Consider the following 15,416-nt stretch of genomic DNA (forward strand, 5'->3'; position numbering starts at 1 on the left):
TAGCATGATCAAAGCCATACACTTTCTTTTCGAAACGAATTTTTTAAAAACATACATATTACTTACAGTACCGTCGGACACGGTACTACATCAAGCCCCTGGTCTTTGGTACTTCCGCAAGTTGATGCATGTGTATATGAGCGTCTGATCCATCCAAGCAAGAAGCAATCTCATGTGTGTTCAGCGCTCGGCGGACGTATAGCCGGATCGGTGGACGTGGGACGTTCCACCGCGACCGCTGCAACGGCCGATTCGTGTCCGCCTCCGCTGCCACATAACGCGAGATACGCTAGCTCAGAGATAAGGTGCTTGCATGCTTTCGGAGCCGAATAAAAACTGAGAAGGTCTACGCATGCATACGCAAACAAGAAGCTTGGAAATGTTTCCAATTGGCGGCACGTCGGCACCAAAAGGAGATCGATTCCATCATTCGACCGGTTGTCTTTAGTGCTGGTTAAGTACATGCTCCCAGTGGGTCGTACCGGTTACACGTCGCTCACGGCCGGTAGGAAGAATCGCGTACGTCCCGTGCCAAAAGTTTTTGAGTTTTCGGACAACACGATTCTGTCTTTTACGATGACATGGATCGAGGAAAGTGTCCCGTCCATATCAAGTGCGCCCCTCTACAATATTCCACGTAGGAAAGAATGTTCTATTCCCGATGCCTATTACATCAGTCGTTTTTGGACTCTACAACCTCCCTCGCAACGAAACCAACAAGACAAGCATATCGATCAATTCTCACAAAATAAAACGCAGGAACCAGATCCTGCGAGAGACCCGATCCTAGTTTTTCGTTCATCGTTCACACTGACGCGCTCTGCTCTCGTTCGAAACCAGCATTCGTATCAGTAGCGGACACAATATTTTAACAAAAAATGTATGTAGTAAAAAAAACTACACTATCATACTTACGCCGTTGTGGTAGCACTTTGCCTTGCTGGCCCTTCCTCTTCCTACTATGCTTGTACTTGTATCCCCATGGTAGCGTCCTGTATGTGCTTCATTGACTCATCATGTATATCCTCAACCAACTGCTTGATCACGTTCATCACCCTAACGAGTCTTCAGACGTTCACTTCTATCGTAAGACGTATCACAGTTGTTGCATACGATAGATCAATAATCGATTATGCATGCTGCTATCTTTAATTATAACATATAAACACATGCACCGCTTTTATCAATAATTAATACATCTCGGTGATTATTTCTCAAATAAATATGATATATACTTAATTTTTTTAAATTTTTTATATCACTTGTGCCCGCCCCCGATCCGCATCGCGGAATCATTAGCGTATCACAGTTACCGAGGCTGGGCTGCCTTGCGTTTCGGGGATACATTTTTGTTGGCCACGCGTGCACCTCAGATTCCAGAGGTGGGTGCGCCTGCCGTACATTGTCGGCACCAGCGTCGCCCCCACCATCACGCACGCACGTCAAGCCCAATGTGCGCGTCGAGCTCGATCGGCGGCCGCGGGCGGGGCAGGTGGCCGATGGAATCTGCCACGTTACGTGAACCCCGTCGTCTCTCAGGTGGCAGCTAGCTCCGGACAAGGGAGAGGGAGTCGGCTTGAATCGTCGGCGCGCGCGACGGGTGATAGCAAGGGTGCGGCATTTCCCTTTCCGCGCGTCCTGGTCGGACCGATTTTGCAAGTCTATTTCGAACAAAGTTATCAGATATCCTTGAAAATTATTCTTAATGTAGGATAGCTACATTTAATTTCAGTGAAAAAATTTGAGTTGCAACACCGTCCAAGACGAACCAATTAAATCATCGCAGATGAGGACTGCACGATAAAACTAAGGATGAAAATGCGGCCAATTGGATATGCTTACCCAACGACACATGTCGTCATGACGTTGCCGCGACACACCACCACCTTTGCTCGTAGCCGAGGGTACACTGTGGTCAAGACTTGAGACTGTCCATACATAAAGCGTCACAACAGTATCCATACTCGATCTTTAGTTTGTATAAGAATGAATGGGCCGATCCTTCAAGTGCATTTTATTCGAACAAAGTTATCAAATATCCTTCAAAATATTTTTTTAACTAAATGTACGATAGCTGCATTTAATTTTATTGGAAATTTTTTATTTACAACACCATCCGAGATTAACCAAATTACGTCTGGACAATAAAACTAAGCACAACAATGCAGCCAATTGAACTTGCTTACTCAACAATCGAACACATGCCACCACGACAGTGCATCACCACCCTGGCTCGTAGTCGAGGCCGTCAAGACATGTGTTGCCCGCCGCAAAACACGGTTGATGAGTTCACACTCACACCTGTGCCGCTAAGAAATTTTGCTATACCGTCGCCAACAAGTGCAAGGTACACCCACGCCGCTGAGGTCTTGCTCCCATAGTTGGTTAGCCAGGGAACTGCTTAGGTGTGATTAGGGTTTACACAATAGAATGGGTCGAAACAGTTTATTTACACTGTACATTCGGCCTGTTTTGATTTTTTTTAATCTTTTTTCGAACTATCAATATTTAAGCACATATTTCTTAATGCAAACAAATTTTTTTTTTGAATTTTTTTCACATATACTCTTAGAATTGTCTCTAGTTTTTTATGGAATTTTTATTTTATTCTTTATGTTTTCAAATCTGATTTGATTTTTCTTAGTTCAAATATGAAAATCTGTCGCATTTTAAATCCGTACCCCACTGAATCGACTGATATTCGCGATATTTGAGAGGTTTTCGATGCATTTTTGAACCCTGGGTGTGATGCACACCTGCGATATCAAAGGCCACGTCCCTGCCATTAGCGAGAGCACTACCTAGGCGCAATGCACATTGCCGAAGAATTGTACACGATTGTCAATATATTTGCAATGTAAATATAGAGATATATGTGTAGTCATAGAAAAATATCGCAAAGAGGGACACAATATTTATACAAGTCCGGGCCTTCAAGTGGATAATAGCATTATGTCCTGCCTTTGATTAATCTCAGGATCAGAGTTTACAAGAGTGGTCTCTATGGATCAAGTCCTAAGAAATTAGACGGATTTCTCTGTTTTTCTACTATTAAAGCTCTAGTCGGATGAGGGTTACTTCTGTCGTGGATCTTCGATGGGTGTTGATGGTGCTACCTGACTAGGCTTGATCTGTGGTCTCATAGCTTCATAGATCTGGAGGCACACGTTGCTATGAGACTTATGCTTGTAGAAAAGCTTGTCTTGGACGTACCTCTCCTCTTCTTTTATAGTCGAGGTAACTCAATCGTACCCTAATCGAACTCTTCTGGGCTTAGCCTTTCTAAATTGTTGATCTCCCATATATATAGGAGACTTTTCCCGAATAGGGGATAGCTTTCATATTCGATACAAGTACCTTCCTTATATTTTATCTACATACTTTTCTTTGTAGCGGTTACAACATACACCAGATCAAGTAAAATATGTAGAATCACACTTTCTGTTTCCTACCTCCACGACCTGCCCCCCTCGTTCCCTCTCCCACCCTTCTAATAAAAAATTGCGTCGATTTATCACTGAAAATTGGAAGAAACCGATAAAACCGCCCGAGCAGTTTTGTTGCACAGCTCGAGCATCCAATAGAACCCGTTGACATTGGGGTCTTGCCCCAAACCCGCCACCGCACTGCCACCTGCACCTTTTCTCAGGCGACCGTCGCGCCAACACCCACACCCAACGCTTCTCCCCAGCATCCGCTCTCCTCCGTGCTCCCTCCACACGCCGCGGCAAGCGCTCGTCCACCACAGTGTCGCCCGCAGACTCAGACAACGAGCCGCGGCAAGCGCTTGTCCACCACCGGGCCCCCTGTGCTCAGGCCTGGATCTCGCCGCATGCTCCGTCTCCGCCTTAGATTCACTCACCCCTGTCCCCTGGGCCACCTCAACTTAGATCCACATTCGGTGACCATGCACACCACCTCATCTCAACCGCAAAACCTCTGTTCTGCTCCCCTCATCCACCATGGCAGAGTGCTTGGAGACGAAGAAGCGTGATGCCGAAGTTACGACATTCCCTTTTTTGTTGGGCAGGCCGGAGGGCACATATGGTGCGGCGGAGCACATTGCCGATGTCATCGTCATAGGTGAAGGTGCGTCTCTGATTTTTAGTTATTCCTTGTTGCAATTGAGAGCATGTTTCTTTATGATTCTTGAATTGAATCCTTTTCTTATCCTTAATTATCTCTGATTGGTTCAATTGTACTTTTGTTTATTTACGTCCTATGCATAGCTTGCTTTCTGAATTTTACCTGCCGATTCTTATGGCGCATACCTCCAGGTGAACGAGGGTGAACCCGTGTACGACTTCTGCTGGTACCCGTACACGTCCGTGTCTGGTGGGTGACAAATTGCTTCCAATGCTACATGGTCAGTTTGGTAGGAATGACAATAACCATTAGAAAAATAAATAGACGTCTTACTGATTTTTTAAAAATGGTTTTTTCCACTTAATGTATTAAAAACAATAGTAAAAGTAAAACCGGAGAGAATCAAGCTAAAAAAATATTAAGAAAAATATATAGCTATCATAGATGTATATGAATCATAGGTTCTATTAAAACTCATCTCATGGGTCATCGCCACAAAAGATAGTAACTTGAGAAAAGAAACTTTTGAAGCAAATAAAAAATCACGGTAGAAGAATTCTCCAAGTTGATGATATAGGTCCAAAGCCGTCTAAGGTATAAAATGGCATGTTTCTAACCAAACCAAATATATAATGGCACTAGCTATATTTTAGCTGTTATGGTAATTTTCAACACAGGTAAAATCATAGTACCATAGATCTAATTCGTGTATATATATGAAAATTTGTCGGACTCCATCGAATAGGTGTTTAGAAGCGAGTATATACATCTAAAAAGTAGCCTATATATATTTTACTTATAAAAAATATACACATTTCAGAAAGGAATTATATATTCCAGTTGTAACGTGATCTAATTGTGATCGAAGTCCCTCTCGATCGAAAAGGTATTGAATTTTTTTCCAGCAGATAAAGGTTAGAATACCTCTAGAAAGTAGACTAGGACAATTCTCTAGCTCGTTGGTTTACTCCCACGTATTTGAGAGTTCGAATACTGAGCTGCGTCGTATTCTTTAACGAATTTGTTTCACTCACAAGTGAGTCGGAGTCCCACAGTTTGACTGTGCACTACAGGTAGGCCCTAGGCGGGTCATCATCTGCTTTAAACGTTTGCGCTGTAGGTTTATTGATAAAAATGCGAAACGAGTAGATAAACAAACAGAACGCAGAACAGGGGAACTGCGGTACACGAAATATGCCCTTCAGGCGCCAATTACTCGATGATAACTTGATTGATAAGAACGCACGTCCTCTTCATTTACTCTCTTGTATAGGGACCTATCAACTAAGCCAAAAAAGGAAAAAGAAGGAACCTACTCGAAGCCCAGATAATATTCTTGTACAGTTTAGGTCGAGTTCACATCGACCGTAACAAAAGCAGAAGATGCTCTCCTTGCGGGCCGTCATTGGGCAGAATGTTTGAGAAAGTTGGGGAGCCCAATCTTTTTCCCGGTCCTCTTCACATCCTCCTGGACCTTCCTCCTGTACTCCCCGAAGGTGAAGGCTCTGTATGGCGACGGCTCGGCGCAGGTGCCGACGGGCGAGTCGTACGACGGGCACAGGAAGTAGGCGGCGGAGAACCGCTCCGCCTTGGCGTTGGGCACCACCTTGTGCTCCACGCTCTTGTACCTGTTGTTGCTCCACGCCTGTATATATAACACACACACACACGCACACACACGGAACCAAGCAAATCAACAAGGAGATCGAAGAAAAGCCTCGCGAAACCATCTAATCCACACATTAGTTATCTGGTAAGTGTCTCTGTTGCCAGTACAACTCTGATTGGTCAAAACTTGAGCACGTAAAGATGCTTAGCAGCAACGGTGGTGCTCGAAGGTATCGGCGTACTGTTACCTGAAACAGATCGCCGATGTTGACGATGAGCGCGTCCGGGTGGGGCTTCACGGCGACCCAGCGAGCGTCCTTCATGAGCTGCAGCCCCCCGACCTGGTCCTGGCACAGCACCGTGAGGAAGTCGCTGTCCGTGTGGGGAACCAGCCCGAACGTGCCCGACGCGAACGGGCACGCGGGGTACCTGTTGAGCCGCAGGAAGCACGTCCTCTCGTCGCACCCCGCCGGGAACGCTCCCCCGGCCGCCGATGCCTCGTGCCCCAGGCGCCCCGCCAGCGCCACCGCCACCGTCCTCGCCACCCGCGACATTGCGTCCGCCACCTCTTGCATCACGCCCCTGCATGCGCGCGGACATACTGCTCTGTCAATACCAATGCTACTTGTTCATTCAATGTAATCACCAGCTAGCTAGCGGTAAATAAAATTAATTCCCTGACTAATTACCACAGTAAAATTAACACTAGTACTACCCGTTAGACGCAAAGTCATGTACGGACCATTAGATACTTGAGAAAATCTTCCATGCAAAATAGTAAATATGTACAAACAGTGAATGTCGTTTGTTCTATCTGTATCTCTGTCCGAAGATTAGGTTTGATATCACACTCCACTAGCAAATGGGTAATTTCGCGATATTTTCCTCGTTGTACTGTACATTGAGGGATACAGGTACGCCAGCACGTGAGGGGTTAAATAATCCAGAGATTTATCATGGCCCAGGGGAGATGGTGTTGGTAGGCTGGTCGATGGACACGAAGGCGTTAAATCGGATTAGTGTACTAAAAGCTCCCATGTGTTCGTGGGCGCGGACACCACCGCACACATAATATCATCACTCATTGACTCGTATCACCGGAATATAAAAGGTCGACAGCCAAGTTTGCCGTGCGCCCTGCAGCAGCGTACGTGGACACAAGAGAAATATCCCGGGAATGATCGATCATATTGAGCACAACCTCATTGTCCGAGTCCGAGACGTGTGCGCAAGGCACAACACTACCACTCATTAGTCTTGTCCGGTACCATGAACCAAATTGAGCACGACCTCATTGTCCGAGTCCGAGACGTGTGTGCAAGGCACAACACTACCAACCAGTTCTTGTTTCATAGCTGACAATTACTGTGACATTATAAGTGGGGTCTAGTCGTCGTCATGATAATGGGACACGAAACAATCAATCTAAAATCTATAGTTTTACGATAAAATTGATGTTAAATTTATAGTGATATAAAATTATTGTTTAAATATTTAGTTTTACGATAATTTTGATAATTAAATATCTATATTTTTATGATAAAATTGATACTAAATTTGTAATTTTATGAAACTATTATTTAAATATGTAGTTTTATGACAATTTTATTAAAATATTTATAGTTTTGCAAAATTTACTTTTTCTTATTTGAAGAACATCTTGTGCGCCTAAAAGATATGGTCCTCGGGTGCAGTGGAGCACCGAAACACACATATATGTGGTAGAATGTCATACATAGTAAGTATAGCTGATTGCTATCTAGAGCATGTTCCGTGCTCAAACCATCGCTCATCGCCGATCTGTTTCATCTAAGGGCTAACCTTAAACGCTAAGTAACAAGTAGAAGTATGAGCGCCAATAGAGCTATGCCATGCAAAGACAGGGCATGCATACATCGTACCTCAAGGAGACGAGCTCTCCGTAGTTGCAGTCCTTCCTGGAGATGCTGGCGAGCGGGATGTGGAACGCCTCCGACCACGAGAGGTGCCGGAGCGACGTGGCCGTCGGGGTGCCCCACCGGTACGAACCGTTGAGCAGCCCGGCGTTCGCCTTGGTCTCGAACGGCAGCCGGAAGAGCCGCGCCTGCTCCCGCCTCATCTCCTCCAGGAGCGCCCGGCTCACGCCGTGGTTGGACACCTGGAAGAAGCCCCACTCCGAGGCCGCCCTCGCCATAGCGTCCGCGCACGCCGTGCGCTCCCTCGCGCCGCCGCTCGTCAGGCACTTCAGGTCTATCATGGGAAGCTCGCGCTCCAGCACGGCCGAGCCCTCGGTCGACGGTGCAATGCCTTCGCGCTCGCCGCGGCGCAGCAGCGCGAGGTAGCTGTCGGCCAGAGGCGGGTCGGCGGCGCTCTCCGCGAAGGCCGGCATGGTCGGTCGGAGAGGCAGCTACGTGACGCACGTAAGGTTTTGTGTCTGTGCTACACTCTCTAGTGGAGTAGTCGAATCGCGCACACGTAGTGCACGCTATCCTAGCACTGGCTCAGCCAAACGCGCGTCCACGGATGTTCTCGGGCGCGAGCTCAGGCCTATTTATAGAGCAGCGGAAGCAACGCGGGGCAGCTGCTGGCGGTTGCCCGGCGGGTGAAAGGAGGCGCGCTGTACATGTCTCGACCACTTTGCATGGGGCGGCCCCGCGCGCGCGCCTTCACGGTGAAGCTAGCCGTCTGCGACGGTGAGCAGCGACTCCTGACGCATCACACGACCAGCGATCGACACGTACTTAGGGGCCGGCGCTGGGCTGTGTTAGCGACGCAATAATTTATTAGGGGCTGTGTCTTTGACCGGCCGGGCGAGCGGAGAATTCATTGAAACCAAAAAGTGCAAGAGGGGTTTAAAGAAGTGAAAGGTACGCGGTGACGAAGAAAGCTGAAATAATGTCAGTAGTTGAGCACATCTAATTAAGTAGATGATGAATTCGACAGATTCAACCGATAAGATTATCTTTAATCATATTTCTTTCATTGTATTCTATATTTAATTCCTTTCTTGTTCTTATTCCTTCTATTTTTATCCTATCTCTAATAATTTTTTTAAGAGATTAACGAAGGAAAATAAGATAAAATCATAAGTAAAGAGAATGAAAGTGGGAACCCTTCACGAACAACTAAGAGAAACTGTTAAAGCGCTGAAAAAATTAGAATCACTTTATGAAGGGAACGGAAACTATAAAAGCATTCGATTGGAGATGTCCTAACACTACACCAAAACATCTCATCAGTGCCGGTTCAAATTCGTCATCAATGGCGGGTTTTGAACCGATACTGATTACTCGACACTGATAATCAGTGACTATCAGTGCTGGTTATAGAACCGGTACTGAAAATCACTATCAGTGTCGGTTAAGGCTACCAACCAGCACTGATAGTCGATCTCGATTCAACATTTTTTGGGTCGAAAAAGTTTCAATTTTTTTATCGCGACCAGAGGCTGTCCACCCGACCGCGCCTAATATTCGCAAAGCACGTGATATTCGCTCGCATGCGGCAACCAAGACTCAAACTCAGGACCTCATAGCCTGTGCGCACGTATGACCGCTCTAAACATCTCAGCTATCGTCCGTTCATGAGTATAGTAGCAAAATAAATCTTTTTGACATCTTTTGACCGAACGTTTGAATAGCTATTTGGATATCTAAATGATCTCAGATAAAAAAGTGATCAACTACAAAGTTGTAGATCTCGTCAAGAGTTATAATTTTCATATAAAGTTTTTCTCATCCAACTTCGTGTGAAAAAGTTATTAATTTTTTAATGTGAGCTATCATCAATCATCTACAACTTTATTATAATTATTTGAGCATTTAAATGACCTCAAATTAAAAAGTTTTCAATTATAAAGTTGTATATCTCATCGAGAGCTATAATTTTCATATAAATTTTTCACCATCCGACTTCGTGTGAACAAGTTATGAATTTTTTAAGATGAGCTGTGACAGTAGCAATCGGTAGTGGCGGTTTGTGGCTAGAACCGGCACTAATACTGATTATCAGTGCCGGTTTGTGGTTAGAACTTGCGCTGATACAGTCACTATTAGTGCCGGTTCGTGGTTGGAACCGGCAGTGATACATCAGTACTGGTTCCAGCCAAGAACCGACACTGATAGTGACTATCAGTGCCAGTTCTTATCTTCTCAGATGTTGTTCGCGTATGGGAGTTTAAGAATCAGCACTGATACGTTTTCAGTGTCGATTACTATTGAACCAGTACTGATGGGATGCTACATATGTGGTGTTATGTAGTAGGTAAATAGCACTACTCTTAAGTATAACACCGATGTATCTCTATGTGACTAGCTGACAGCAATTAACTCGGTTTCATGTTTCACCGTATTTGGTAAGTCATGCTGGTTAGTGTTTTTTTCCAGTACAAGTCTCAAATCGAGTACCGCATGACTACTCGAGTACCGCCAAGTCTGAGCTTAGTCGAGTAAGGTAGATCAAACTCACAGTCAAAAGAATCGAGTAAGAATATGCTCTATTATGAGTGTCGATTGGAAACACTTTTAGGTCAAGCGCCTTGCTGTTATCCGTACTTGAGACTCAAGAAAGGCTTGTGCAATTCAACTTCTCAACATCCATCTCTGAGTAGAGTTAAAAAGATTTTTGAAATTTGAAACATTGGGTATATGAGCATTTAATACGCGTCGATAGGTGTGCAGAGATTCGTGCGACGCCATCATCCCGCCTTTCACGCCGATCAAAGTGCCACAGAGACGGGGTGGTTACCAAAAAGGCGATAAATTTCTAGCTATTTATCTATGGAAACCTAGACTGTAGCAATTCTTCCTTACTCCTGCCCTCGACCTTCTCACACAAGGTCCCATCTTTCTCTGCCCAAACATGCGTCGCCATTGGAAGACTTGAACTCATGGATTCCGGCTCCCCTGCGAAGACCTCTGCTCTCTCCTCACCGGAGAAGCAGCCTGACGTGAGGACCGCTAGCACCTCCCTCGAGAAGATAGACAAGATGAAGCACCTGACTGAAGTCTGGGCAATTTTGTTGATGCAATAATTAAGGATAAAGGAGCTTGAAGTTGAAGGAATAGTGCCTCGTCAGGATCCGATCGACTAGAGACCTACATCTGGTGAGGAATTCTCATCTTCCCGATTCAACTACGAGATTGTGGTTTTTTAATCTTTCTTCCTATGTGGATTCAACGTTCTCCCTTCTAAGTTTCTTCTTAATGTACTTGATTGGTACCAAATCGAGCTCCACCACTTAAATCCAAACTCCATCACTATGCTTAGTGTATTTGTTCATCTTTGCAAAGTCTTTCTCGACATCGAGCCGAGTTTGAATCTGTTCTAGCATTTTTATCATCTAAAGAGGAACAAGGAGAACAAGTGTGTTGGAGGTTGTGGATTCCAGCTGCGATCTGGAATGAAAAACTCCTATTTCCTAGTTGCTGTAATCTCCTCTTGGCAAAAGGATTGAAAAAAAACACTGATTTTATATCTCCAACCCCGACCCAGTCCACTCCCCCTTAATTCATAGAGGTCTCTTTCCTCTACAAAATCCATCCTGGACGAAGAAGCATGACAAATCCAACCACACCACCTACTATGTCACGATGATGGGTGAACTTAGGCAAAGTGTCTTAACCGGGTGGCACGTAGCCAAAGACTTCATTAGTCAAAGGCTAAGCCCATTGAAAAAACAAGATCACTTTGCTTGGGTATATGCTGGAGATAGCAGTAGATCTATGGACGCGGTCGGAGGTAGGATTTATATAGCAATTTGCTGCTTATGTTATCGTGATCAAGCTCTTCCGAGTGACTTTTCTTTTTTTGTAACTCTGTCTCCTCCAAATATTGTTGCTCAATTGAGAAAATTCTTCTCTAAAGAAGCACAAGAATGCTATGTGTATCCTTACTCCCTCACGAATCCTCGACCAGAGGTGGAGATTTCTCAAGTAAGAGAGCAGTGTTGATTACTACTTATTCAACTTGATTCGACTTTCTGATTCCAGGCCTCAATCTTTCATCAAGAGCACATCCTCACGACTGAAGTCCTTGACCTTGACAACACTTCTTCTTCTAGAACTGATGATAAGGGAAAAACGCTAGCTGATCGAAGAGCCGAAGGATCTCTTTGATCTATGAGATCGTCTCTGCTATATGATCTGGTGCCCCTCAAGCCCTCGTGGAAAAGAAAAAATTGGTACTAACATTGAGTTGTCAACTGATTATTTGGTCACTACTCTGTCTATCGAGCACTTACATACTAACACTTGGTCTGTATGGGTGGCCTTTCTATAGGAGAGAGCTGAAACCACTCCTCGATTGCTTCCTCGAGTGACCAACACGTCTGATGACTCGGTAAGAAAGATAACCTTTATTGAGTTGCCCTCCTCACATTGGTCATGCTTCTAAACATTGGCTTGATGAATCCAGAATGATGATGAATCATTATGGGCTGGTTTCTTGGAGGCAATGATAGATTTGAATTCATCTGTCCCCCAGATGACCTCTCCAATACAACCAATACCAGCTGCTGGTATGATGAAAAAGAAAGTTACCATCAAAAGGCAGAAGTCGAGTGTTTTCACCCGCATCTTAGTTGTCTTGGTTTATGATCTTCCTTCTTGTTTCTTGGCCAGTTGATGGCAAGTTGCTAGGCCTAGAGAAAATGAAGGAGAAGGAAACAAGCGATCCAGATAGCCAGCCTGTCCTGGAACTCAAAGCAACCGAGGCTCCTACAAGACCATCAGTCGTTGATCCATGGGCGGCAATAAAATCTTACCTCAAGGCTATTTGCCCCCAAGCAGAAGTTGCCAAGACCCAGGTTTTGACGATCAACTCCACGAGCTGCAAGAAAACTCTCAAGGAGAAGGATGATGAACTAACCGCTTAACAAAAGAAGATTGAAGGTCGGTTTTACCCGCAGATCACTAGTATGTAATTCGAACAACGAGCAACTAGTAACAATTATCATCGCTTTCTTTATCAGATCTTGAATCTTCCTTACAAAATAAGGTAACCCTTCTTGATGATGCTATGAAAACCATTAATGGTAAGGACAAATACCTTGCAAAACTCAAATAAGCATCAATGAAAGCGAAAGCTGATCGCGAAACCATGGTTGAGGCTTTGAAGAAAGTAGAAACTGGTCGAGATGTTGCAATCAAGGCTTTGAAGAAAGCAAAAATGGCTCGAGACGCAGCAAGTTTAGCGCTTCAAGAGCTGAGGGAATAGACCCTCGACCGCATGAATTAGTCAGCCTCCAGCTTGGTCTTCTCAAGAGCTACAACCTCGACCTTGACACATCAGTAGTGATGAAGGGGTTCAAGTGTTCAACAGAGGAAGCCGCATACATTATTCAGAGTATCAAATCTCATATCCTTGCCTTCGTCGAGTCTTTAGCACTTAGCATGCATGACAACGAGAGCGAGGGTAGCCCTTCTAATTGACTTGACTTGAGATATTTGAAACTTGTTCCGTGACTTGGGGATGTCTGATAGTTTGCATATATATTATGCTACTGCTTGCTATTTCCTTATCAATGAAATAGAGTTGGCACAAGTAGATGCAAATACTGATTAGAAAGTGTTGTAACCATCCTCACGTTTAGTTAACTGAATATCCGTTAACAACTAAAAAATCAACTAGATAGATGATTAGATGCATTGGCCTTTGAGTAACCACTCGAAGCAACCATAATAACGAGAAAAAAAGACTAGTATAAAACTAGAAACAAAAATAACATGATAATCTTTTGCAAGTTTTCACCAGCTTGCACTTTGACCAACGTTACGAACATGAACTCAACAGAGAACACACGCAGAATCGACTAGAGCTTCTGAACCTTATTAGTCGTTAGTGTGAGATGCCTAACAATCTCTTGTTTTGTTATGCTGTATTAGGTATAGTTGTCCGTCATCAAGCCAAAACATGCCTCTGCTGGTTCTATCCAACACAATCAACGTAAAGCCAAATAAAATTTTGCAAAAAGTACATCCTTTCTGAATAAATATGGTATTACTATGTAGGCCCTGACTCTTTGATCGAGGAGGAAAAAAATACTCGATCGGAGAGTAAGAAAGAACATACATGTACCATCAAAAGTATGCGATGTACCTCTTGACTCTCTACTCGATGATTGGATCGAGTGGGAAGTAAAGTCGTAGCAACGAAGGTATGCGATGTGACCCCCCGACTCTCTAGCACTTCGAACTTTTCAGATAAGCCACCACGTTATCGTATGAGCATTGGTACTCCTTTTGCACCTGAGTTCTTCGCCCATTGAAGATTTAAGTACAATGCCAGCCTCCGAGCTTATAAGCATGAGCGATCCATCAAAGAAGAGCATTCATTAGTCTTCAGTCACACTTGGTTTTGTTTCTTCAATACTTGTCCCTTCGATAATGAATTTCGCTAGTACCCCCCGACGGCTCATTGTGTGATTTGTCCAGTAGCCTCTCTATCACGTATGACATCCCTCAGCAGATACGTTGTCACAATAGTGATCTTGTGTGTCTGGAAATAGTGTCGTAGCTTCCGGGAAGACATCAAGTCATGTTTCTGAACCTTGGCATTTTTCTCAGGACATTCCTGCTTGACCACCAAGACCTTGCTTACAACTTATGGGGTTGCTGCAGTGTACAAAAATTGGTCTCTTTTTCATTAGGCGGTGTTAGAATTAATGGAGATGATAGATACCTTTTTAGATCCTGAAAGGTGTTCTCCGCTTCTTCTGTCTAGTCGAACTGGACGTGTTTCTTTAGCAACTTGAAGAAAGGCATCCCTCGTTCGCCCATCCTGGAGATCAATCAACTAAGGGCTGCTATTCATCCTGTCAATTTTTGAACTTTTTTCAGTGTTCGTGGTGACCGCATTTGATTGAGCGCATCGATTTTACGTGGATTGGCCTCGATGCCTGACTTCACAACAGGAAGGAGAGAAGCTTGTCAGACGGAACACCGAGCGAGCACTTCTTGGGATTAAGTATAATATGATACTTTCTAAGGTTGTCGAATGTCTCCTTGAGGTTGTTAATCAATGCGTCTTTGATTCTAGACTTGACTACAATATCATCGACATGAGCTTCAATGTTACGCCTGATCTGGGGCTGTAAGTAGTTTTGAATACATTGTTGGTAAGTAGCATTAGCATTCTTCAAACTGAAAGGCATCATAACAAAATACACCTATGAGAGTAACAAAAGCAGTTTTCTCCTAGTCCTCTGTACCCATGCTAATTTATTGATACCCCGAATAGGCATCTAGGAAACACAACAATGCACAAACCGCCATAGAGTCAATGATTTGGTCGATGCAAGAAAGAGGAAAGGGTCCTTGGGACAAGCTTTGTTGAGGTCGATAAAGTTGACACATATTCTTCACCTGTCATTAGGTTTCTTCACGAGGATGGGATTTGCAAGCCACGTAGAATGATGAACCTCTCAAATAAAGCCCGCCTTTAGGAGTTTGTTGACCTCCTCCTGTATAGTTTACTTCCTATCATTTGCAAACCTTCGCTGTTTTTGCACCAAGGGTTTGGCGTTGGGTTTCACAGCTAGTCGATACTCAATCACCTCTATAGGGACCTCAGGCATATCAGATGGTTGCCATGCAAATACATCTTAGTTCTCCCAGAGGGAAGTGATGTGCGCGAGTTCCTATTTGGGTTTAAGGTCAACCCCTATCTTAATCGTCTTAGCTGATTCAGGCGGGTCGAGGGGTATTGTCTTGACATCACCATCAATCTTCTTGTCCTTGGCACCA

The 15,416-nt window shown here is 44.4% G+C and overlaps 1 protein-coding gene across 1 annotated transcript; it reads right to left on the bottom strand.

Moving 5' to 3' along the window:
• Positions 1-5,201: 5,201 nt before the first annotated feature.
• Positions 5,202-8,210, bottom strand: LOC133924605 (gibberellin 2-beta-dioxygenase 6-like). The gene is made up of 3 exons (XM_062370216.1): positions 7,596-8,210; positions 5,943-6,276; positions 5,202-5,731 (listed from the first exon to the last, which is right to left on the bottom strand). Exons 1-3 carry the CDS (start codon positions 8,060-8,062, stop codon positions 5,489-5,491), a joined length of 1,044 nt encoding a protein of 347 aa, XP_062226200.1. The 5' UTR covers positions 8,063-8,210; the 3' UTR covers positions 5,202-5,488.
• Between the last annotated feature and the right edge of the window lie 7,206 nt (positions 8,211-15,416).

Source organism: Phragmites australis, chromosome 7, assembly GCF_958298935.1.
Source record: "Phragmites australis chromosome 7, lpPhrAust1.1, whole genome shotgun sequence".
Taxonomy (NCBI): Eukaryota; Viridiplantae; Streptophyta; class Magnoliopsida; order Poales; family Poaceae; genus Phragmites; species Phragmites australis.

Bases quoted from the DNA above. Each gene is read 5' to 3' on its own strand.
- LOC133924605 (XM_062370216.1), bottom strand. From the start codon at position 8,062: ATGCCGGCCTTCGCGGAGAGCGCCGCCGACCCGCCTCTGGCCGACAGC. The intron at 6,277-7,595 runs GTACGATGTATG...GCGCGCATGCAG, and splicing joins GGAGAGCTCGTCTCCTTGAG to GGGCGTGATGCAAGAGGTGG. The intron at 5,732-5,942 runs GTAACAGTACGC...TTATATATACAG, and splicing joins ACATCGGCGATCTGTTTCAG to GCGTGGAGCAACAACAGGTA.